Source organism: Phalangium opilio, unplaced genomic scaffold (assembly GCF_054372755.1).
Source record: "Phalangium opilio isolate 3A_F unplaced genomic scaffold, DU_Popi_V2 ptg000002l_1, whole genome shotgun sequence".
NCBI lineage: Eukaryota > Metazoa > Arthropoda > Arachnida > Opiliones > Phalangiidae > Phalangium > Phalangium opilio.
Genome location: NW_028324144.1, coordinates 2005883 through 2030708, shown reverse-complemented (window position 1 = coordinate 2030708; position 24826 = coordinate 2005883). Strand labels below are relative to the sequence as shown.

The 24826-nt window shown below is 37.4% G+C and overlaps 4 protein-coding genes and 1 long non-coding RNA gene across 5 annotated transcripts; 3 read left to right on the top strand and 2 right to left on the bottom strand.

Annotated features, from left to right (window-relative positions):
* Positions 1–199: 199 nt before the first annotated feature.
* LOC149718223 (uncharacterized) lies at positions 200–1595 on the bottom strand. The gene is made up of 5 exons (XM_089834549.1): positions 1446–1595; positions 1211–1379; positions 837–1054; positions 467–786; positions 200–410 (listed from the first exon to the last, which is right to left on the bottom strand). The coding sequence occupies exons 1-5, from the start codon at positions 1593–1595 to the stop codon at positions 200–202; spliced, it is 1068 nt and encodes a 355-aa protein (XP_089690675.1).
* Positions 1596–2034: 439 nt separating this feature from the next.
* LOC149718222 (uncharacterized) lies at positions 2035–5642 on the top strand. The gene is made up of 10 exons (XM_089834596.1): positions 2035–2153; positions 2226–2543; positions 2713–2770; positions 2837–3221; positions 3296–4213; positions 4320–4477; positions 4533–4671; positions 4809–4991; positions 5045–5350; positions 5424–5642. The coding sequence occupies exons 6-9, from the start codon at positions 4431–4433 to the stop codon at positions 5282–5284; spliced, it is 609 nt and encodes a 202-aa protein (XP_089690722.1). The 5' UTR covers positions 2035–2153; positions 2226–2543; positions 2713–2770; positions 2837–3221; positions 3296–4213; positions 4320–4430; the 3' UTR covers positions 5285–5350; positions 5424–5642.
* A 6453-nt stretch (positions 5643–12095) lies between these two features.
* On the top strand, positions 12096–13971 carry LOC149718220 (uncharacterized). The gene is made up of 3 exons (XR_016365632.1): positions 12096–13527; positions 13609–13743; positions 13856–13971. It is a non-coding gene; the product is annotated as an uncharacterized LOC149718220 (long non-coding RNA).
* On the bottom strand, positions 13450–13956 carry LOC149718221 (uncharacterized). The gene is made up of 2 exons (XM_089834675.1): positions 13844–13956; positions 13450–13783 (listed from the first exon to the last, which is right to left on the bottom strand). Exons 1-2 carry the CDS (start codon positions 13883–13885, stop codon positions 13454–13456), a joined length of 372 nt encoding a protein of 123 aa, XP_089690801.1. The 5' UTR covers positions 13886–13956; the 3' UTR covers positions 13450–13453.
* Positions 13972–15921: 1950 nt separating the features above from the next.
* Positions 15922–23190, top strand: LOC149718219 (solute carrier organic anion transporter family member 74D-like). Its single transcript, XM_089834515.1, has 9 exons — positions 15922–19151; positions 19303–19641; positions 20765–20851; positions 20912–21268; positions 21342–21537; positions 21857–22004; positions 22076–22254; positions 22671–22735; positions 22803–23190. Exons 1-9 carry the CDS (start codon positions 18746–18748, stop codon positions 23114–23116), a joined length of 2091 nt encoding a protein of 696 aa, XP_089690641.1. The 5' UTR covers positions 15922–18745; the 3' UTR covers positions 23117–23190.
* Positions 23191–24826: the final 1636 nt, after the last annotated feature.

Genomic DNA, 24826 nt, shown 5'->3' with positions numbered 1-24826 from the left:
ACCATGGCACTATATATATATTTGCTAGTGTCAATTAAGACATTTAATCTGTGTTGAGTTGCTAATTAATTTTATATTCTATTGTAATTGCGTGTCATTAAGTACATAATTATTGCTATAATTTAATGGGAAAATTTTGTTGTTGGTGTGGATAATATTTTTTGAAAAATACAATTTCGTCTCGTGACGCGTTTAATGTTTAAGCAAATCCGTTGAAGAATATTTCGGTTGTGACCACGGCTACTGTTCCTGACAACAGCATGAGAAGTAAGTAGAACGGAACGCTGACGCTACTCAGGTCCAAATCAGCCGCGCTTTTCAAGGGTGTCTTCCAAGTGACCTGTCCGAATGAGTGGCGCACCTCGAGATCCAGATAGTTCAACGCTTGCGTTTCGAAAAATGGTTCCATGCTGCAATAGATCATTATCAAGCCTCTTAATTATTTTAAAATAAAATTCATACCGACATCAGTTGGAAAGACTCGTGGACAATGGGGCTGCTTTTTATCCAAGAAGTGTTTAACATGATATGTAAGTATTCGAAGGCAAGTTCTTGTTGCGAAAAGTAAAGTCCTCCATTGCTCAGAATGACTTCTTTACTCTCGGGATCAGATGTCAAGAGTTGTCCCAAGAACCAAACCAGAAAAGTGTCTCTCGTGATCAGAGCTTTTTCTCCAGAAAGTAAAGGAATGTATCCATCAAGGTCGAGATATTCCACAACATTGGTGAAAATATTGTCTTTGTCGAGTGCGTCTAGCCATTCCTTAACAATTGGGTCCCGCGATGCCTATAGATACGCAACAATGAGGTCGGAAGAATTGAGAAACTCCTATCTACCAATATTTTCAGATAGTCGAGAGTTCCAGTTCCTTCGATCATTGTTGGTGGAATTCCCGATTTGATCAAGTCCGAGAGTGTGTCGATGCGATTGTAGCTTTCCGACGTGAACTCCGTCCGCAAATAACAACCCAAGAAGAACAGAATGAAAGTCACTCCGATCAGCCATGACGCAGACAGCAGACGACAAGTAAAGTGAGGCAAAATGGAGGGTATCGCTGTTGGGAACGTAATTGTGTTTCATTAAAGCGCTAAGCATCTTTCGTTACGGGAATGCAATCTCCGCTAATTGGATTGTGGGAACTGGCTCGCCCTACGATCATACGTAATGGGAAATATTATTTTCAAATGTGTGGGAGGGCTTAATTGCTTACGTTCGGCGCACAAGACTGACGCGTTGTCCCAGACATTTCCCAGGGTTTCTTGGGCCAGTTTCTTGACAACTTTCTTGGTGGGCACCGATTTGTATTTGTTGGTTACGACGGAATGAAGGACGAGCAAAAGCGACAGAATGACCAAGGTTGACCCCATTAAAATCACCACCTACGAAAGAGATTCAACGAATTGGTTATTGTTAGTGTTAGTGTATTGTAATTGAACAAAATTTACTGGAGTGTCCATATTTAAGAAGGACAAGGAAGTGGACAGGACTCTCTTCGGGGCGGCTGACAGGATAATCATCCTGGCCGTTTCGAACACCGGAGACGGAGTGAAATGTTCCTGTTGACCATCGAAAGTTGAGAGTGGCGGAGAAAACATGATAAAATTTGATTTCTAAAACCGAAGTTTATAAGGATCATTCAAACTGGGTTTAATTTGTGTAATTAAATTCTGATTTCTGTTTCTATTTCACTTACGTTGAAAGCATCAGGTTCGGTGTATATTTTGGTAATATCGAAAAAGCTAACTTTATGGTCCTCGTAACATACTCTAAAATCATCGACAAAATTAAATTATCATATGAAATATTTAAGTAAGTACGTGAGTTAGCTGATGTTTAGATAGTGAACATTTGAGTGTGTAAATTGAGCCACACTTTTGGGAAACTAAATTATGAACAAAAATTATTATTTATCAATCATTTCAGTGTTGACTGTGCTTCTCGATTTATGGTTAAAAATTTCGGTTTAGTCGAGTCGAACGAAGCAAATGAAATTTAAATTCTCTGATATTGGCGCATCAATACGATCAAACGAGAGAGATCTAGAACATGGCTCGTCGATACCGCAAATCATTCTTGTTTGACCCAATTAATGGTTTAATCAAATTCAAAGTAGTATGAAAATACTTTATGTTGAAGGATCTTTTTACATATTTGTAAGTCGTCCCTACGCGTTTCAAGTCCCACGATTCCTGACAAGAAACATTGAAAGTATAATTTCCATTTAGAAATTTCATTCTGCGAGAATGAATGTTGACATAAACTCACCGTAATTGTCGTCACGTTTATTGGAGTTTCTTCTGTGTACCTATGTTAAAAAATAAGTCATTCATTCAAATCGACGACAACATTACGATTTGAAAATGACATTTGTACCTGTATTTAAGATATCTGTTATTTCCAAGAAATTGAAATGGGTTCATTGTCATTTTGGGTTCCACGTTTCCACGTTAATCCTAGCGAGTGATCAATATGAAACCTTCGATAACTGTAATGGGTTGCTGATAGATTTGCGATTGTTTACTCCGTCATGTCGCGGAAAGCGAGTGAGTTTCTTGTTTGACTTTTAATTCACTTCTATCCGGTAAAGTGTTAGTATTTAGTAAAAGACGGTAATTGTTGCTTTAAGTTAGTGTCGAGAAAAAAACCTTAAAAGGGTGCGGTTTTAAGCTAGTGTACTATTAATGCGGGAAATCGATGTTCTTTATTTGATAGGCGCCAATTAATTGGGCATAAATATAGCCAGAAAGTTAAGGATAAGGTGAAGACAAAAGTAACAAACCTATAATCAAATCTAAAATAGAGAGTTGAAAGAATATTGTATACTACTTCTTTTAAGTTCAATCAAGTAATTCTCGACTCGTTCCATGGCTGAGTTTTGGTGCAAAGCGTCATTGAGAGCGCTTGAACCGCTCTCGCTCTTAACCTGCACCGTCTCCCGCTCACTAAACTGTTGCTGGGGTTTAAAAGGAATAATTTGGCGAAATCATGAAGCTTGACTCGACATTAAAATTAAACTAATCTTGAAACAACGCCTTAAACCCGGAAAATCTGTTCAATATTTCTGAAAGTTTTATGAAACCGAGATTGGGTAGAATTGGACATGGAAGAGAATTACTTTGCTACGGGAATATTTGCCCTTTCCAAGACTGAATTCTATTAGAAGCAGGCTCATATTACACGCCGTTTTAAATGATGTTGCGGTTGGATGATTTTTCAACAAAGTTAGTTAAACACTTCGCCTAATTATTCTCGTAATGGGTTTAGTTTGAGCTCGGTTTAACTTAATGTTTTTCAGGAGAAAATTCGATATCTGAAACCTAAACTTTCTTCGCTCCAGCGTTTCTATTTTAAGGTTTTGCCAAAGGTTTCCGACGTTGAGTGTTTGGCCAAAGTTTTAAAGCACTGTTTAAAAGTATATGTGGGGAGGGGTAGAGTGAACTTCACTGTGCTCGGATCACAGAAACTACTTCTTTGCTGGTCCTCTGTAGAATTACGAAGGCTACGCTTAATTGCTCGTATCTTCCCTAATTGATGCCCAAAGTTTCGATATTTATTGAATATTGTTTCAAATAAAAACATATTCCAATATGCCCCCTTTCAATTAAGCGCTTATGAAATATTTCTTTAAATTTAATGAAATTGAAATTAGAATTGGCAGCTCGATGAGGAAAAGTTTACAACAATAAGACCATTTAATGTTATGAAGAAAAATCAATATCAGAAACTAAAATTTTACTTCACTGAAAATGAAGTGTATTTTAAATTTCCAATTTAGCTCGGAGTGTCTTTGTCGTATGCTTACAATTGACTCGTTTTTAAAATCAACGATGACGTTTTAGATTTGAAATAGCAATTTTTTATTTGAATGTACTGTTTCAACGAAATTCAAACTCGACGTATCTTTTTCAATTATCTACCTTAATCTACAACCGTACTGTGCTATTTATATTTTTGACGGTTAGGACATGTAATTTGCATTGCATTGCTAATTAATTTTACACTCGATTGCAATTGTGTGTATCATTAAGGGAACATTTGAAGTGACGTTCAAGGGAGCCGTTTTGTTGTTGGTGTGCTTGATTGAAATGCAAAATATTTTTGAGATTTTCGAAACATTCAATTTCGTGTCGTGACGTATTTTATGTTTGAGCAAATCCGTCGAAGAATATTTCTGTTGTGACCATGGCTACTGTTCCTGACAACAGCATGAGAAGTAAGTAGAAGGGAACGCTGACACTACTCAGGTCCAAATCTGCCGCGCTTTTCAAGGGTGTCTTCCAAGAGACCTGTTCAATTAAGTGACGCATTTCAAAATCCAGATAATCCAACGCTCGTGTTTCGAACAATGGTTCCACGCTGCAATAAATCATTCATCAAGGACCTTAATAATTTTACGATAAAATTCATACCGACATCAGTTGGATGGTCTCATGCACTATGGGGCTGCTTTTCATCCAAGAAGTGTTTATCATGAGGTGTAAGTAGTCGAAAACAAGTTCTTGTTCCGAGAAGTAAAGTCCTCCATTGCTCAGGAGGATTTCTTTATTCTCGGGATCAGATGTCAAGAATTGTCCCAAGAACCAAACCAGAAAAGTGTCTTTGACGATGAAAGCTTTTTCTCCAGAAAGTAGAGGAATGTATCCACCCTGGTCGAGATATTCCACAGGACTGGTGAAAAGTTTGTCCTTGTCGAGTGCCTCTAGCCATTCCTTAACAACCGGGTCCCGCTTTGCCTAAAGATACGCAACAGTGACGTCGGAAGAATAGAATTATTTAACATTTAAACGCCTATTTACTAATATTTTCAGATAGTCGAGAGTTCCGGTTTCTTGGATCATTGTTGGTGGAATTCCCGATTTGATCAAGTCCGAAAGGGTGTCGATGCGATTGTAACTTTCCGCCGTGAACTCCGTCCTCAAATAACAACCCAAGAAGAACAGAATGAAAGTCACTCCGATCAGCCACGACGCAGCCAGCAGACGACAAGTAATGTGGGGCAAAATGGAGGGAATCGCTACAGGAACGTAATTATGTTTTATTAAAGCGCAGCCTTATCCATCTTGTGACCTTTCGTAAGGGGAACATAATCTGCGCGTCGTTGAATTCTCCACGTGGAGTGGGTACACCGCTGTTCAATAATTTATTATCAAATATAAGGCATCACTTACGTTCGGCGCACAAGAGTGACGCGTTCTCCCAGACATTTTCCAGGGTTTCTCGGGTCAGTTTCTTGACAACTTTCTTGGTGGGCACCGATTTATATTTGTTGGTTACGGTGGAGTGAACGACGAGCAAAAGCGACAGAATGACCAAGGTTGACCCCATTAAAATCACCACCTAATTGGGCGAAGTATGAATTTAAATGAATTGGGTAGTCATAGGAATGTAAGTGAGCGAAATTTACTGGAGTGTCCATATTTAAGAAGGACAAGGACGTGGACACGACTCTTTTCGGGGCGGCTGACAGGATAATCATCCTGGCCGTTTCGAACACCGGAGACGGAGTGAAATGTTCCTGTCGACCGTCGAAGTATGAGAGTGGCGCAGAAAACAGGATAAAATTTGATTTCTAAGACCGAAGTTTAGAAGGATCATTCAAACTTTGTTCAGTTTGCGTAATAAAATTCTGATTTCTTTTTCAGTTTGACTTACGTTGAAAGCGTCAGGTTCGGTGTATATTTTGGTAAGATCGAAAAAGCTAACTTGATGGTCTTCGTAACATACTCTAAAATCATCGATATTAAAGTAACGACGTAAGTTAGCGGTTGTTAAGATAGTTAACAATTGAAAGTGTGAAAAGAGATGCATTTTAGGGAAGCTAAATTATGAACTGAAATCATTATTTATCAATTAATATCAGTGTTGTCTGTGCTTCGCGATTTATGGTTAAAAATTTCGCTTTAATCAAGTCGAACAAAGCAAATGAAATTAAAATTCTCGAATATTAGCACACCAATCAATAAAATTTTAAGTAGTACGAAAAATACTTTAAGTTGAAGCATCGTTTTAGATATTCCTCTACGACTTTGTAAGATGTCCCTGCGCGTTTCAACTCCCACGATTCCTGTCAAGAAATATTTAAAGTTTAATTTCCATTAACAAATTCCATTCTGCAAGACGCTGGCACCAAATGAATGTTGACATAAACTCACCGTAATTGTCGTCACGTTTACTAGAGTTTCTTGGACGGACCTATAAAAAATTACTTTTCAAATCGACGACAACATTATTTATTTGAAAATGCAAATTATAACCTGTATTTGAAATATCGGTTACTTCCAAGAAATGTAATTTGGTTCATTGTCATTTTGGGTTCCTCTTAAATCTTGGCGAGTAATCAATATGAAACCTTGAAGAATGTAACGAGTTGTTGATAGATTTGGCGATTGTTTACTCTGTCATGCCGCGGAACACGATTGAGTTTAATCGTAGTAAACTGCAAAGTAAGCGCTCAACTCAAACAGAAATGAATGAAATTTATTTATTTTTGTCAGTTTTAATTCACTTCTACCCGGTAAAGTGTTAGTATTTAGCAAGAGGCTATAATTGTTGGTTTAAGTTAGCGTTGAGAAAAAACCTTAATAGGGCGCGGTTTTAAGCTAGGGTACTATTGTTGTAGGCAATCGATGCTACGCTTTCTGCCAACCACTTCTATTTTCTCAAAAAAGGGTAATATGGCAACTTAAAGAAGTCATTAAGTTTGTTTCGTTATAAAATTTAAGTGGAGTCCGACCACGAAAGTCTAATCATAGTATTTTTGTAATGAAATAAACTCAGAGCTAGAAAAGTCGAACACGCGAATGTTAAACGTGGAAAACGCGGGTTTTCTACGTGAACATTTATCTTTTCTAAGATTGAATTGTAAACTCATATTACGTATATATATAGCATTCAAAAGCACTGTACTCATTATGATTGGCCGATTCTTCGTCGAGTTTAGAGGCAAATAATATAGGTCAGGTTTTACTTAATGATACAAAGCCTTGGTATGATTTACTTTTTGAACTTTGAAAAGAACATTCGATAAAATAAACCAAGGTTTGCTTAGCGAGTGCAACGCGAAACCTTCGAAGACTGAAAAGAGTTGCTGATAGATTTGCGATGATTATTTTGTCACGCAGCGGTAAAAGTGTGTGTTTAATCTTAGTAAAGTACAAAGTAAACGTTTAAACTCTCTGCACAAAAACAGAAGGAAGTAAAAGTTTTTTGTTTTGACTTTTAATTCGGCTTCTACTCGGCTAAGTGTTAGTATTTTAAAACGCTATAATTGTTGGTTTAAGTTAGCGTCTACAAATGCTTCTAGGGCGCTGTTTTGCTCAAGTTTACTATTTCTATTACTAAGTTCTGTATTTGATAGGCGCCAATTAATTTAGCACAAGTATAGCCAGAAAGTTAATGGATAAGGTGAAGACAAAGGTAACAAACCTATAATCAAATCTTTAATCTAGAGTTGAAAGTATATTTTAACTAGTCTTTTAAGTACATTTATGGCATCAAGTTATTCTCGACTCGTTCCATGCAAGGCGTCATTGAGAGCGCTTGAACCGCTCTCGCTGTTAACTACCGACTCCCGCTCACTAAACTGTTGCTGGGATTTAAAAGGAATCGCGCAATAATTAGGAGAAATCACGAAACTTGACACGACATTAAAATTTAATTAATTTCTATTCTTACCTTAAAACGACGCCTTAATCCCGGAAAATCTGTTCAATATTTTTGAAAGTTTTATGAAACCGAGATTGGGTAGAATTGGACATGGAAGGGATTTACTTTGCTACGGGAATATTTGCCCTTTCCAAGACTGAATTCTATTAGAGGCAGGTTCATATTACACGCCATTTTAAATGATGTTACGGTTGGATGATCTTTCAACAAAGTTAGTTAAACACTTCGCCTAATTATTCTCGTAATGGGTTTAGTTAGAGCTTGGTTTAACTTTATGCTTTCAAACCTTCATTAAAATTTGACGTTTGAACTTTTGAGAAGGAAAATCGATTTGAGAGACCAAAACTTTGTTCACTCGTGCAAAATGAAGTCTATTTTTAATTCCCAATTTAGCTCAGAATGTCTTTGCCTATCATCGATTCATTCTAACAATCAACGGTGACGTTTTAGATTTGAAAAAGCTATTTTTATTTGCATCTGCCATTAATGCAAATTCTACATTTTCAATTTTCAACTTTCGACCGCTACAATTCAAAATTTCACGAAGACGTCAAACTAATCAATCAACAAGTCGATATTTTTGCCACTACGTTTAATTTAAGTTAGATTTATTTAGTATTTATGGTTACGGAGCAGAATATGGTTTCTTTGTATTTACAATTAAGCCTTCAACATTTACAAGAAAATTCGATATACCTAATTTACTTTACTCGTGTGAAATGAAGTGTATTGTTAATTCGAGATTGTTAATTAAATCAAGTATGACATTTTGGATTTGAAAAGGAATTTCATCGTTTCCACGAAATTTAAATTATAAAAGTGTCATTTTCAAGTTTGAACCGGTAAACTACAACTGTACCGTTTGCCTAAAAGTCAAAACTGAAATAAAGACGTCCACGAATCAACAACTTTCTTAATTAAGCAAAAACTCTGACTATATAATTGTCAGTTTTAATTCAGGTAAGACAATTAAAGCTGGGTTAGAACAATAATTAGGTTCGCATTAGAGTGCAAAATGTTATTTTAAACCTCATTGATGCCATAAGTACATAATTAACGCGTATAAGTTGAATCTGTTTGAAGTGACGTAAACTACTGAGTGATTTCGTTGCTGTTTTAAATTGAAGTAAGAAGAAAATCTCTGTTTTTTTTAGGAATTTGTTTTCGGGGTTGAATTATTAAATTTTCATTGCTTAACTAAATAGCTTAAAGATTGTTTCGGTGATGACAACGGCTACTGTTCCTGACAACAGCGTGAAAAGTAAGTAGAAAGGGACGCAGACGCTACTCAGGTCCAAATCAGCCGCACTTTTCATGGGTGTCTTCCAAGTGACCTGTCCAAATAAATGAAGCATCTCAAACTCAAGATACGCCAAAGCTTGCGTTTCGAACAATGGTTCCATGCTGCAAAAGAACATTCATCAAGCCCCTTAATTATTTTACGATAAAATGCATACCGACATCAGTTGGGCGGACTCGTGCATAATGGGGCTGCTTTTTATCCAAGACGTGTTGAACATGATATGCAAGTATTCGAAGGCAAACTCTTGTTGCGAAATGTAAAGTCCCCCGTTGTCCTCAATGAACTTTTTATTCTCGGGATCTGATATCAAGCATTGTCCCAAGAACAAAATCAGATATGTGTCTTTCGTGATCAGAGCTTTTTCCCCAGAAAGTATAGGAATGTATCCATCACGGTCGAAATATTCCAAAGGATTGGTGAAAATTTGGTCCTTGTCGAGTGCGTCTAGCCACTCCTTAACAGCCGGGTCCTGCGTTGCCTATGGATACGCAACAATGAGGTCGGAAGAATTGAGAAACTTAACGCGGAAACACCTATCTACCAAATATTTCAGATACTCGAGAGTTCCGGTTTCTTTTGACATTATTGGTGGAATTCCGGATTTGATCAAATCCGAGAGGGTGTCGATGCGATTGTAGCTTTCCGCCGTGAACTCCGTCCGCAAATAACAACCCAAGAAAAACAGAGTGAAAGTCACTCCGATCAACCACGACGCAGCCAGCAGACGACAAGTAATGTCGGGCAAAATGGAGGCAATAGCTACAGGGAACGTAATTATGTTTGATTAAAGTGCTCTCCAACTTTCGTAAAGGAAACAAAATCTGCACAACGTTGAATTCTCTGTACGAAGCCACTCGCTGAACAATCTGACATAATGAGGAATTCTAACTAAATATAAGCGATCACTTGATTGCTTACGTTCGGCGCACAAGAGGGACGCGTTGTCCCAGACATTTTCCAGGGTTTCTTGGGCCAGTTTCTTGACAACTTTCTTGGTGGACACCGATTTGTATTTGTTGGTTACGATGGAGTGAACGACGAGCAAAAGTGACAGAAACACCAAGGTGGACACAATTAAAATCACCACCTGCGAAAGAGATTCAATGAATTGGTTATTGTTAGTGTATTGTAATTGAACAAAATTTACTGGAGTGTCCATATTTAAGAAGGACAAGGACGTGGACAAGACTCTCTTCGGTGCGGCGGACACGATAATCATCCTGGCCGTATCGAACACCGGAGACGGAGTAAAATGTTCCTGTCGACCATCGAAGTATGAGAGTGGCGCGGAAAACAGGATCAAATTGGATTTCTAAAACCAGAGTTTAGAAGGATCATTCAAACCTTGTTCAATTTGTGTAATTAAAGTCTAATTTCTCTTTCAGTTTCACTTACGTTGAAAGCGTCAGGCTCAGTGTATATTTTGTTAAGATCGAAAAAGCTAACTTGATGGTCTTCGAAACATACTCTAAAATCATCGACAAACGATGAGATATTAAAGTATATAAGTTAGCAGTTGTTAAGATAGTTAACAATTGAGATAGTTAACAATTGAAAGTGTAAAAAGAGACGCATTTTAGGGAAGCTAAATTATGAACTTAAATCATTATTTGACAATTATTTCTGTGTTATTTGTGCTTCTGTCGTTATATGGTTAATATTTTAGTTTAATCGAGTCGAACAAAGCAAATAAAATTAAAATTCTCGAATATTGGCACATCAGTACGATCGAACGAGCGAGATCTAGAACATGGCGCGCAAATCATTCTCGCTCGACCCAATTAATAGTTCAATCAAATTCAAAGTAGTACGAAAAATACTTCATATTCATGGATCGTTTTAGGTATTCCTCTACGATTTTGTAAGTTGCCCCTACGCGTTTCAATTCCCACGATTCCTGACAAGAAACATTAAAAGTGTAATTTCCATTAAGAAGTTCCATTTTCCGAGACACGCCACCAAATGAATGTTGACATAAACTCACCGTAATTGTCGTCACGTTTACTGGAGTTTCTTGGGCGTACCTGTTAAAAAAATGTCATTTTTCAAATCGACGACAACATTAAGATCTGAAAATGCAAAAGATTACCTGTATTTAAAATATCGGTTATTTCCAAGAAATTCAAATTGGTTCATTTTAAACCCAGCAAGTATTCAACGGGAAACCTTCGAAGTCGGTAAAGAGTTGCTGATAGATTTTCGATTGTTTACACTGTCATGTCACAGAAAACGAGCGTATTTAATGGTAGTAAACTACAAAGCGCTCAAACTCTTGACATTCTAAGATATGTGAAGTCCATGGCAGAGTTTTGTTGCAAGGCGTCATTGAGAGCGCTTGAACCGCTCTCGCTGTTAACCACCGACTCCCGCTTACTAAACTGTTGCTGGGGTTCAAAAGGAATCGCGCAATAATTTGGCAAAATCACGAAGCTTGACACGACATTAAACTAAATTTAATTTCTATTATTACCTTAAAACGACGCCTTAAACCCGGAAAATCTGTTCAATATTTCTGAAAGTTTTATAAAACCGAGATTGGGTAGAATTGGACATGGAAGGGATTTACTTTGCTACGGGAATATTTGCCCTTTCCAAGACTGAATTCTATTCGAAGCAGGTTCATATTACACGCCATTTTAAATGATGTTACGGTTGGATGATTTTTCTAACAAAGTTAGTTAAACACTTCGGCTAATTATTCTCGTAATGGATTTAGTTAGAGCTCGATATAACTTTATGCTTTCAAACCTTCATTAAAGGCCGACTTCCACCGAAAAGGGTTCTTACGAACTGAAAACCGAGCATCGAGACTAACAATGGAGCGACCGTGCCGATTTTCGAACTCCCGCTGGGGCAAAAGATGGAAGGGTTCTAGCTAACTGAAAGCCGTGTAATGCGGTTCTAGCGAACTGAAGATACACAATAGAGAATTTCCTTCAGGGGAAAGCAAAAATTCGAGAGGAAATAAATTTAAAAGGATTTCTATTGTCCATCTTCAGTTCGCTAGAACCGTTCCAACTTTTGCCCCAGCGGGGATTCAAAAATCGGCACGGTCGCTCCATTGTTAGTCTCGATGCTCGGTTTTCAGTTCGTAAGAACCCTTTTCGTTGGAAGTCGGCCTTTAAAATTTGACGTTTGCACTTTTGAGAAGGAAAATCGAGACCAAAACTTTGTTCACTCGTGCAAAATGAAGTCTATTTTTAATTCCCAATTTAGCTCGGAATGTCTTTGCCTATAATCGATTCATTTTAACAATCAACGATGACGTTTTAGATTTGAAAAAGCAATTTTTATTTGCATCTGCCATTAATAATAAATTCAAATTCTACATTTTCGATTTTCAACTTTCGACCGTCACAATTCAAAACTTTCACGAAGACGTCTAACTAATCAATCAACAAGTCGATATTTTTGACACTACGTTTAATTTAAATAAGATTATTTAGTCTTTATGGTTACGTAAGCAGAATATGGTTTTTTGTATTTACAATTAAGCTTTCAACAAGAAACTTCAATATCCCTAATTTACTTTACTCGTTTGAAATGAAGTGAATTATTAATTCGAGATTTAGATAACAATTAAATCAAGTATGACATTTTGGATTTGTAAATGTAGGCCTAATCGATCGATTCCACTATATTGAAATTGTAAAAATGTGTAATTTTCAAGTTTGAACGCGCATTAAGGTGAATAGTTAACGAAGAAAATACATAATATTAATACAGAAAGAGTAATGAAGTCGTCTGATGTGTGTCCGTGCGCGTTGTTACACTAGTGCACCGTGTGATCAGTTTGCCTTGTGTTGGTTATATTCTTAAACTAAGAATTTCATTGAGATATAACGAGGTGATTGTGTTTACACGTCAACCTACTTGTGAATATAATAATGAATGAATAATTCATTAACTTTAACTTCGGCACTTGCTTGTCAATTAAAAGCCGTAATTGCATATTTAAGTAAATAAGTTTGTAGATAGTGCTTCTCTAGATTCGGAGAGGTAATATTTTTGTTTCCCAACTTGTAATTAATGTAAGACAATTAAGTCTGGGTTAGAACAATAATTAGATTCACACTCGAGTGAAAATTGTTATTTTAAATCTCAATGACATCACAAGTATATAATTACCAATTATTAGTTAGAGTCTATTTGAAGTAACGTAATCTACAGTAATTTCGTGGGTGTTAGGAATTTGATTTCGGGGCTGAATTATAAAATTTTCATCGTTTAAGTACATTGTTTAAAAAATATTTCGGTAATGACCGCGGCTACTGTTCCTGACAGCAGCAAGAAAAGCAAATAGAATGGAACGATGACGCTACTGAGGTCCAAATTATCCGCGGTTTTCATCGGCCTCTTCCAAGTGATCTGTTCAATTAAGTGACGCACCTCAAAATCCAGATAATCCAACGCTCGTGTTTCGAAAAGTGGTTCCATGCTGCAATAGATCATTCATCAAGGACCTTAATAATTTTGCAATAAAATTCATACCGACATCAGTTGGAGGGACTCTTGCACTATGGGGCTGCTTTTCATCCAAGACGTGTTGAACATGATGTGTAAGTAGTCGAAGGCAAGTTCTTGTTGCGAAAAGTAAAGTCCTCCATTGTTCAGAAAGTAGTCTTTATTCTTATAATCAGATGTCAAGATGTGCCCCAAGACCCAAAACAGAAAAGTGTCTTTCACGATCACAGCTTTTTCCCCAGAAAGTATCGGAATGTACGCCTCGAGTGACAGATAGTCTGCTGGATCCGGGAATAGGTGCTCTTTATCGAGTGCGTCTAGCCATTCCTTAACAACTGAGTCCTGCGTTGCCTATAGATACGTAACAATGACGTCAGAAGAATAGATTTCTTAACACGGAAATCATTTTACCAAATGTTTCAGAAAATCAAAAGTTCCGGTTTCCTTTTCCATTACTGGTGGAATTCCCGATTTGACCAAGTCCGAGACGGTGTCGATGGTATTGTAGCTTTCCGCCGTGAACTCCGTCCGCAAGTAACAACCCAAGAAAAACAGAATAAAAGTCACTCCGATCAGCCACGACGAAGCCAGCAGACGACAAGTAATGTGGGGCAGAATGGATGGAATCGCTGTAGGAAACAAAATGTCTGGTTAAAGCGCATCGCTATTCACCTTGTGACCTTTCGTAAGGGGAACATAATCTGCGCATCGTTGAATTCTCCACGTGGAGTGGGTGAACCGCTGTTCAATAATTTATTATCAAATATAAGCCATCACTTACGTTCGGCGCACAAGAGCGACGCGTTCTCCCAGACATTTTCCAGGGTTTCTCGGGCCAGTTTCTTGACAACGTTCTTGGTGGGTACCGATTTGTATTTGTTGGTTACGATGGAGTGAACGACGAACAAAAGTGACAGAAGTACCAAGGTAAACCCCACTAAAATCACCACCTAATTGATCGAAGAATGTAATTCAATGAATTGGATTGTAACTAAGCAATGCTTACATTCGTGTCCATATTTAAGAAGGACATGGAAGTGGACAAGTATCTCTTCGGGGCCCCCGAAATGATAATTGTCCTGGCCGTTTCGAACACCGACGACGGAGTGAAACGTTTCTGTCCACCATCGAAATAAGAGAGTGGCAAGGGAATCATGATAATATTTGATTTCTAAAACCAATTTAATGATGAATTATTCAAACCTTGTTCTATTTTTGAATTTAAATTCGGTATGATTTCTCTTTCAGTTTCACTTACGTTGAAAGCATCAGGTTCATTGCATACTTTGGCAAGATCGAAAAAGCTAACTTGATGCTCTTCGTAATATAGTCTAAAATCATCGACAAAATTAAATTACATGAAGATAATGTCAATTCGAGTCAAAAGGCAAAGAATTTAATGAAATTCTCGAATATTTGCGCCCTCATTTGACCGAACGAGCGAGCGAGGACTATGGCGAGTTAACAACACAATTCTTTCTCGCTCGGCCCACTTCACCAATTGAAATTATGCCTAGTATGAAAAGTACCGGGCGTTCAAGGATCGTTTTGTATATTCCGCTAGGATCTCGTAATATGGCTTTACTCGCTCCAAGCTCCATGATTCCTGACAAGAAATATAAAAAGTTTACTTGCCATTAAGAAACGCCACCGCTTTTCGATAAACTCACCGAAATTGTCGTCACGTTTATTGGAGTTTCTTGGGCGCACCTATAATAGAAAAAATGTTATTTTTCTAATCGACGACAACATTACGAATTGAAAATTAAAATAATTACCTGTATTTAAAATATCGGTTATTTCCAAGAAATTCAAATTGGTTCATTGTCATTTTGGGTTCATCATAAATTCTAGCCTACATTCAATGCGAAATCTTCGAAGACTGTGACGAGTTGCTGAAAGGTTCGCGATTTTTTACTCTTTCACGCATCCGAAATACGAGTGGTTTTAATCGTAGTAGAAATTAATCGTTCAGACTCTCTAAACTCAAACAGAAATAAGGTAAAAGCCTTTTGAAATGACTATTATTTCGCTTTAGTGTTTAGTAAGAGGCTATGCCTAATTGTCGGTTTAAGTTAGCGTCTATTAAAAACTTAGGTGCTTTTGCAATCGATGCTACGCTTTTCTGCTAACCACTTCTATTTTTTTTTTCAAAAAGGGTTATATGGCAACCTAAAAAGATCATTAAGTTAGTTTCATTACAAAAGTTAAGTGGAGTCCTACCACCACGAAAGTCTAATCGTAATAATTTTTGTAATAAAAAGAAACGTCAGGGTTAGAAGAGTTGAACACGCGAATGTTAAACGTGGAAAGCGGAGGTTTTCTACGTGAACATTTAACTTTTCTAAGATTGAATCGCAAACTCGTATTAAGTAAACCATTTAAAAGCACTGTACACTATGTTTGGCCGGGTTTTGGTCAAAGTTAGTTTAGGCAATTATTCTCCTAGATGTACACGGTTTGAAATAATATAGGTCAGGTTTTGCTTTTATTTTGATTTACTTTTAGAACTTTGAGAAGAAAATTCGATATAATAAACCAAGGCTTACATAGTCGTGTAATTGCATTAAAGGTTTTAGCAAAGGTTCCCAACTTGCACATTTAGGCAAGAGAGGCAGTAGATATAAAAAATTTGCTGATTTGTATTGTCATAATTTCGAAATTTAAATTTGTTTTTAAGTGATCACTGTTTAAAATGTAGGTTAGGGATGGGGAAGTAAATAATGTATTCCTCTAAGCTCACTGCATAATTTATGGTAATTTCTTTGAAATACACTCTTAATTACAAGGGTATTCTTTAATAAAGACCCATAGTTTCAAATAAACAATGAATTCTAGTTCGCCCCTTTCAATTTAGTGCCCAAAAGTCTCGCGAATTCTTTTGAAATTCATAATTGAAATCAGTAAAGAATTTTGAAGAGAAAAAGGTTCCAGCAATGATCAATGATATTTCCAGCAAAGTAACGCACCCCTTGGATAGTTAAATGTCGAGGTCAAGATAGAATGGTCCTGTTCATTGCAATTTCATTCTGTTTCTAGGAAATCCGTGCTGGGGATACGCTATTAAATCAACAGTTTTATTTTATTTGTTCTTTCAATACCATTAGCTTCTCATTCATTGTATGGCCAAAACCGTTATCGCATTGCGAAGTAAATTAACATAAAGGTATCAAGAGTAACGTCCAGGTTTCAAGGTGGTTATGATGCGGCAATGGAACTCTCCCAGTGTACTCCAAGTTGCGAACGCCCCTACCCTTCGTTTGATGATTTTTAAGTGCTATAGTATTTGTACGAGAAATAGCTTCTATTTTAAGACACAGGGGGCATTCTTTACGTTTCTGTACCGACAACCCTACCAAAACGCCACTGAGGATTCTGGGAAGACTTCGTTGCCGTTCCGAACGTAGGTGGTGGGTAGTCTGGGTACAGAGGCAACGTTATTGGTATGGTGATTACCACTCCTCTCTCTTCTTCAAAGGTTTCAGCTTCGCGTGGACTGATTACTAGTCCAAAAAAAGAAAAATAGTAGTTCCTGTTGCTATAACTAGGTGGCACCTAAAGCTTACGCCCAACCTAAAACCGTTTTTTAGTTTGATAACTTTCGTTTAGTTCATTTTGGAATGTGTGGGTGTTGCTTTACTTCTCAATCAAATCCACGATAAAGTAACTAAGAAACGAAAGGAATCGCTTTAGGATTTCCTAGAGTTTGATGATAGCGGCGGTGCTACGTTTCTGAAAAGGTATATCAAAAAGAGGTGATTTATTAATTCGAAGAGATTCGAGGATATTTCTAAAAGGTTTAATTTTATTTTTCGTTGATAGTATATTAAATTTCCAGAGATTTTCTAGAGTTAGTTTTTAAACATTTTCCACGAATACGTTAAGAGTGGGATGTGATTTAAAATATATTAAAGGGAGTGTGAAAATATGAAATAATTTTCATTTGAATTCGGCTCAAAAACGTTAATCTAACTCACCAAATATTTGCATTGATTACTAAACTATAGTTGGCCATATTAAGCCTAAGGCCATTTTGTTCTGTGTTTTTTACTTTTTCCACATAATGTCGCCGGCCCTCTCATTGGCCAAAGTTTCAGCCAATCAACGAAAGGAACGAGATTCTATTTTCATCATTCTATAGCGAATAAAATGAAATTATTTCAACACTTCACGTTCCCTTTAAAGTACTGAATTTCCTAGAAAATATGAGAAGTATTTTCATGTAGGTTTAACAAATACTATTGGGGTATAGTTCTAGTTTTTGAGCGACTTAGAGAGATCTTTTTTAATAATTTAAACCTATAATCTTGTTATTACAGTTCTCAAATATACCAACTAAGCAGTTTCAATCGTTTCCAAGGCAATGTATGAATTGATCCCTTTAGGAATTTTATTATCTCTTTAAAGTCAAGAAAAGTATAGGGTTGAAAACTGATAAAAAGTATAGTTGCACTTGATAGGAAATTTTGAATCCATTATGCAAGATGGCTACCAATATTTATACTTGTAATTCTTATCGCTTTTGGAACAGAGAAAAAAATAACCACAAACAAGTAATAAAAGTATACAACTACAGTACATTATTTTCTGAATAAAAAAGTAGCACAACAAAAATAAGTAAAACACTGTGCACCAACCAACTTATTAAATAATTTTGAATCCAATCAAAACCAGCTTAGAATAGCAGTAGATCAACCCATGGAGAGTGAGGGATGAGAGATAGGTAAAATTCATCATACATAATGATCAGTCTAGCTAGCTCTTCCCTCAAAATCCACCTGGATACGTTGAGTTAAAATGGTTTTCACGTACACAATGAATCCTAGTAGCTGTATGTATTCCTGGTCTTAACCTAACTATCACACGTTTTCACGATTGCTAAACCCCTAGCTATCACGGTTACTGAACTAACCTACCTAAGCAGATTTTGCGGTATCACATTTTTCGTTATCACCTTACTTAAACTCGATACAAAAGTAGTTTATAATAAATTAACCTGCAAATTCAGTCGTTTTTTGATTAGAAAAATTATCCATTAGAGAGAAAGAGGGGAATGAATTATATCTAGGGTAAATTAAGAAAATAAACTCGGGACTTTGTCCCCGTTAGAGATAAGAAGAGCGTATAGGAATGTCGTAATCCAGTAACCTAACGCTTTAAATCATTTACGATAACGTTTATAGAGTCTGGAAGACGCGTTCTGCGAAGTCAAGCGCTTAAATACTTAAAGTGAAATGAAATCAAGAGAATTGTAGATGGACAAGACAGTTATCGTAACAATGGACATATCGTATTAACCTTTAAACGACAATCATGATGAACGAAGAGGATAAAACTCCATCAAGAACTTGGTCAAAAGACTCTGATGGCGTTAAAGAAGTCTCTGAGGAGACGTTAGATTTGGAATTACCATCCTTGGACGTCAAACCATCGAGGAAGAGTACCATGTACATGGATGAAGGTCTAGAAGGTGAAGATGTTGATGATGATACGAGATGCGGTATTGGTAGCTTCAAACCCTATTACCTTCAAAAATACGCAACACCTAAAACGTTTTTGGTGGTGTCCTGCATTATTGGTATCCTCCAAGGGGCATTCTTTACTTATTTCATCGGTGTTCTGTCCACGTTGGAGAAGAGGTTTTCCTTCGACAGTAAAGTGTCCGCCTTCATACTGTTAGCCGATAATTTAAGTCCAGTTTTCACTGGTTCCTGTCTAGGTAATTATAATTAATTTTTAGTATCGTCTAATCTGGTTTATAAAATCAACGGTCTAACCATAAAACTTTATGAGTTTGCTTTATTTCGTCCGTTGACTTCTGTTGCGAAGCCTTATCAGTAGGAGTTTATTATATTGTTTGTTTATTGCAGGGTATTATGGTGGTAGAACAAACCGACCTCGTTTGATATCTGTTGGTATGATTGTGGTCGTTGTCAGTTGTTTCTTGAGCGCCTTACCTTACTTCATTTACGGACCTTCCGACCACCTTCTCGTGCAAGGGCAAGATGGTCCCCATAGACTCTGTAATACGGCCACTGCTAATGGTGGCGACTGCCAGGACAACCGAGGGGCCAAGGTGACCTTCCCGGCAATTGCTTTGCTCTTCGTCGCCTATTTATGTAACGGGTTCGGGTCCACGGCCTTTTACACCCTTGGGACACCGTATATAGATGATAACGTTAAAAAGAAGGAATCTCCAATGTATTTTGGTAAGATTAGGCTTAGCAATTAACCCTTGGTGGTATTAGGCTTAGCAATTAACCTTTGGTGGTATTAGGCTTAGCAATTAACCCTTGGTGGTATTAGGCTTAGCAATTAACCCTTGGTGGTATTAGGCTTAGCAATTAACCCTTGGTGCTATTAGGCTTAGCAATTAACCCTTGGTGCTATTAGGCTTAGCAATTAACCCTTGGTGGTATTAGGCTTAGCAATTAACCCTTGGTGGTATTAGGCTTAGCAATTAACCCTTGGTGCTATTAGGCTTAGCAATTAACCCTTGGTGCTATTAGGCTTAGCAATTAACCCTTGGTGCTATTAGGCTTAGCAATTAACCCTTGGTGCTATTAGGCTTAGCAATTAACCCTTGGTGCTATTAGGCTTAGCAATTAACCCTTGGTGCTATTAGGCTTAGCAATTAACCCTTGGTGCTATTAGGCTTAGCAATTAACCCTTGGTGGTATTAGGCTTAGCAATTAACCCTTGGTGGTATTAGGCTTAGCAATTAACCCTTGGTGGTATTAGGCTTAGCAATTAACCCTTGGTGCTATTAGGCTTAGCAATTAACCCTTGGTGCTATTAGGCTTAGCAATTAACCCTTGGTGCTATTAGGCTTAGCAATTAACCCTTGGTGCTATTAGGCTTAGCAATTAACCCTTGGTGCTATTAGGCTTAGCAATTAACCCTTGGTGGTATTAGGCTTAGCAATTAACCTTTGTCGGTATTAGGCTTAGCAATTAACCTTTGTCGATATTAGGCTTAGCAATTAACCTTTGTCGATATTAGGCTTAGCAATTAACCTTTGTCGATATTAGGCTTAGCAATTAACCTTTGTCGATATTAGGCTTAGCAATTAACCTTTGTCGATATTAGGCTTAGCAATTAACCTTTGTCGATATTAGGCTTAGCAATTAACCTTTGTCGATATTAGGCTTAGCAGTTAACCCTTGTCGATATTAGGCTTAGCAGTTAACCCTTGGTGATAATATGCTTAGCATGGTAGCACCTAACTCAAGCCTTGGTTAGATTAGGCTTAGTACTGTAGAACCTAACCTAAGCCTTTGAAAGATTAGGCTCAGCGCCTTATCTTGGTTCTTAAACAGCATTTCATTTAAGGTATTATGTACGCCTTACGAATTCTCGGACCAACTCTGGGTTTTCTATTGGCAGCCGTATGTTTGAAGTATTACGAAGATCCATACAGTTAGTACACATTCTTAACCCTAATTAGACTTAAATTATTCATTTTATATTGTATTTTAGGCGATCCGGGTATACCTAACGATGACCCGAGATTTATCGGTGCCTGGTGGATTGGTTTTGTGGTTTTGGGTGTCCTTATCTTTGTGTTCTCATTACCCTTGTTTCTGTTCCCCAAGGCCTTGAAGAAAAGGCCCGGAATGGCGCCAAAAGTTCGGGAAAAAGTCCGTAAAAATATTTCGGATACGTCCAAGGAATTATGGGAAACCGTAACCAGACTTTTCAAAAATCCCGTGCTAGTCTGCAGCGTTTGTAGTTCGATTTGTACTCTAAATGGGATCCTAGGTTATTTCGTTTTCATGCCAAAGTACGTCGAAAATCAATTTAGATTCAGCGCGTCACAAGCCAACTTCGTTACTGGTTAGTTTCGAGTTTTTAAAGTGTTTGGTAAACCTGCGATTAAGCAGAATCATCAAATTATATTTTTTAAAAGGTTCGACAACTAGCATGGCTATGGTCCTTGGCATGTTCGCGGGGGCTCTTCTGATTCGTCGATTTAAACCAGGACCACGAGCTTTGACCTTTTGCATGTTACTTGTGGGGTTGGTTAGCGCGACTGGCATGTTTGTTACCATGTTCTTCAAGTGCGATCAGATACATCTACCGGGAGCTGTAGAATCGGACAAATTGTAAATGAGTTACATCATAAGTTTATAAGATATGTTCTATAAGTATGACACTTAATGTTAGAAACTTACTGAGAGCTAGTTCGAGAACAACACTCGGTTAATATTGCAGGACTTCCATCTTCCTATTTAGTCTGTACTAAGACTTTGATAGCGCCTTACCAGGCGTCGCTTTACCTCGAATCTATGACCTACCTCACTCACTTCATGACCAGCTCCATTTTGTAACCAGTGACAAACTTATGGAACATATCTTATGAACTTATGGTTACATACTACTAAATGACAACGTTCGTTTAATTTGACCTTTAACCGCGTTCAGTAAAATCGAGTTGACCAATAACTGCAACGCAAAATGCGAATGTACAACTCAAGTTTATCATCCTGTTTGCGCCGAGGATGACTTTTCAACTTATTTCTCGCCATGTTTCGCCGGTTGTAAACATTACAATGTAACCAGAGATGAAAGCGTACGTAATTAATAGACACGAATTTAATTGGTTCTCTCGTGAATATTCAATAGTTCCAATTTTCTATTCAGTTTTATTCCGATTGTACGTGCGTGGAAGGCCTCTCTGGAAGTTACAGTTCAAGACGCCGGGTTTACGAAGGATATTGTCCGGTTAATTGCTACATGTTCATACCATTTATAATCATTTTTACCATCAACAAGTTCGTTTCTTCATCGTCGAGAATTGGTTCTACTTTAATTACTCTTAGGTACAATTATAAAATTAAGGGATAGTACTTAGTAGAGTTTAATTTCAACAACCGTAAGATTTAATGCTTTTAAATACTTAAAAATTGAAAAGCTAATAAGTTAGTTAAATGGGAATATATATATGTATATACTGTCTACCATGGATGATGACGTAACAGGCTTCTAGTTAGTAGGAAGATCTGTATATCGCGACTGAGGTTTACTCCAAACAGTAGCGTACCTTGTGTGACGCCCAGGTAACGTCATAACAGTGTCTTCAAGATATCGCCAGCATTACATCTTTCTATGAAAAATTTAATGATCGATTTCTATGCTACTATCCCTTTTAGAATGTCGCATCCAAAGAAAAATCTATACTTTCTCTTGGTACCTACACTTTGAACTTATAAAAAGTGAAAACATCTGTTTGCTTTAGGTGCATTAAACCAGAGGACAAGGATTTTGCACTAGGGACAATCACGACTGTTATCTCACTCTTAGGTATACTTAAAAATATTATTACAATTTCAGCGTGAAGGGATCCTTTAACATCTTTAGCACCATTTAGCTTTGATCCCCTATCCAATCATCTTCGGGGCTTTGACCGATGCTGCTTGTATTATTTGGGAATCTTCTTGCGGAGTTGCTGGTAATTGTTGGATCTACGACACGGACAAATTACGTTACTCGTTACACGGAGCCGCGTCGGCCTTCCTATTGTTGGGATCCTGTTTTGACTTGGCCGTCTTTTTCATGAGTGGAAGAGTCAAGAATCTGTACGATGAGGACGAACCGGAAACAGACGGAGACACAACCGATAAACAGGAAATTAAAAACTTCCTAAGCAATATTGGTGAAACCAAAGACGAACAAAAACTTTGAACAACATTACTCGTGGTGCTCTGACATTCCATCACATTTTGTATAGAAATTTATAAATAAAATAGTGGACCATTTCCATGTTAATCTTTTTTCCCCATTTACCAATACGCGTGGTTCGCATCGAAATAGTTTTCTCGCGTCACGTGGTTAGTTTAAGAAACGGACTTGAATTAGGCTTAACAATCACTCGAGCGTCAATTGCGAAATCGTTCACGCGCGTGGTTCAATAACCTTCAGTAAGAATTAGGCCCGATTTAGGCTTAAAATTTCAAAAAGATGGTGACCAAGGGAGTTTTTCTCTTAATATCTATTTGTGGTTATCAACTGCAGGCGTCATCTGCAAACCAGACCCTAGAGACTGATAAAATCGTCCAGGAACTAGTGTACAAGTTAGAATCGGTTAAATATAAGTTCCGGGAAGGTGATAGAGGTCTTGAAGTACTTGTAAACGATGGTAGAAACACGGCGTACGAAGCCAATGATCCATGGGTACCCGCGATCCTCTTGTCTTACTTTAAAATTCTTGATCAAGAACTGGGTGATAATCACGGTCTCTCCGAGAAAGTTAAACGTTTACTAATCGAGGAGACTGAGGACTTCTGGGTTGAAAAGTATTTACCAGTTTGGCAGGACAATTACCGTCGATTAAGAACATCACGATGGAAAAACTTGAGGAAAGCCAAGACTTCAGCCTATGAGATTGGAGATACAAATACCCAAGAAGTTCAAACTGAAACTGAAACCGAAAGAGAAGAAATCGAAGGTGCCGTTGCTTGGAAAATTTTCATAGGCCTAGCTATAATCCTGGTTATAATTTGCGTGGTTGTGGCAATTGCGGTTTTCGTCTACTCCCGTCGAAAGAAAAATGGCGTCAAATATTCCGCTTTGGTGACGTCAGAGGATGAAGATGGGTTTACACCACGAAGACAAAAAGATAAAAACAAGTACCCACTCGGAACCAGGTCAAGAGAACTTAGACACTAAGAAAAAAATTGCTGTTTGACAGTAAGTTTAAATTAAAAAATACGTAAAATTTATTTAGATTGTTATAATAAATTACATTTTTGTTTGAAAGCAAGAATCTTTATTGGATTTTAAGGTTAAAAGTGACAGTATAATCAATGTTCAATTTCCTTCAAAATCTTCTTTTTAAACCAGTTTTCGAAGTAACGTCAAAACATGCTTACCCCTATTCAAATCACATGTTATCTTCCCCTGTGGCGAAATATAGTTATGTAATACTTTCCGTTGATAGTATCAATTTTTAATTACCTTTTAAGAAACAACCCACCCTAGAAACCTATAAAAAAACCATATAAAAAATGTGTAACACCAACTAACCAAGCTAAATTATTAACTACTCGCATGCACAGACGAATCCGAACTATACGGAACTTATAAAGTCAACAAACTCATATCCGATTTTCAATTAAAAATTATTCCAATAAAAGTATGCAATGGCTAGCGAAGAGAGAACCTTAATCTTGAAATAGGGCCCCTCCCGTACTCTATATTGTGTGGTCGCTAAAATTATACCAACGCTTTCTTTCCCAATTATATAAGACCCGCTAGCTGACCTATCATCGCTACTACCCTTCTTGATTTAGTGTTTTAAATCTAGACACGAACTTTTCAAGGCCACCCGAGACCTCCCTACGTTTTAAATCACGTGAATAAAAAAATGTCTAATTAAAATTATTGGTAGACGTA

Coding starts and splice junctions, on each gene's coding strand:
- LOC149718223 (XM_089834549.1), bottom strand. CDS start 1,595: ATGTTTTCTCCGCCACTCTCAACTTTCGATGGTCAACAGGAACATTTC. Junction 1,380..1,445: donor TCTTAAATATGGACACTCCA/GTAAATTTTGTT, acceptor TCTCTTTCGTAG/GTGGTGATTTTAATGGGGTC. Junction 1,055..1,210: donor GTCAGTCTTGTGCGCCGAAC/GTAAGCAATTAA, acceptor CGTTCCCAACAG/CGATACCCTCCATTTTGCCT.
- LOC149718219 (XM_089834515.1), top strand. CDS start 18,746: ATGATGAACGAAGAGGATAAAACTCCATCAAGAACTTGGTCAAAAGAC. Junction 22,255..22,670: donor TCTACTTTAATTACTCTTAG/GTACAATTATAA, acceptor TGTTTGCTTTAG/GTGCATTAAACCAGAGGACA. Junction 22,736..22,802: donor GACTGTTATCTCACTCTTAG/GTATACTTAAAA, acceptor AGCACCATTTAG/CTTTGATCCCCTATCCAATC.
- LOC149718221 (XM_089834675.1), bottom strand. CDS start 13,885: ATGGAAAAGGAAACCGGAACTTTTGATTTTCTGAAACATTTG. Junction 13,784..13,843: donor TTGATTTTCTGAAACATTTG/GTAAAATGATTT, acceptor ACGTATCTATAG/GCAACGCAGGACTCAGTTGT.
- LOC149718222 (XM_089834596.1), top strand. CDS start 4,431: ATGCACTATGGGGCTGCTTTTCATCCAAGAAGTGTTTATCATGAGGT. Junction 4,478..4,532: donor AGAAGTGTTTATCATGAGGT/GTAAGTAGTCGA, acceptor TCCATTGCTCAG/GAGGATTTCTTTATTCTCGG. Junction 4,672..4,808: donor CGAGATATTCCACAGGACTG/GTGAAAAGTTTG, acceptor TAATATTTTCAG/ATAGTCGAGAGTTCCGGTTT.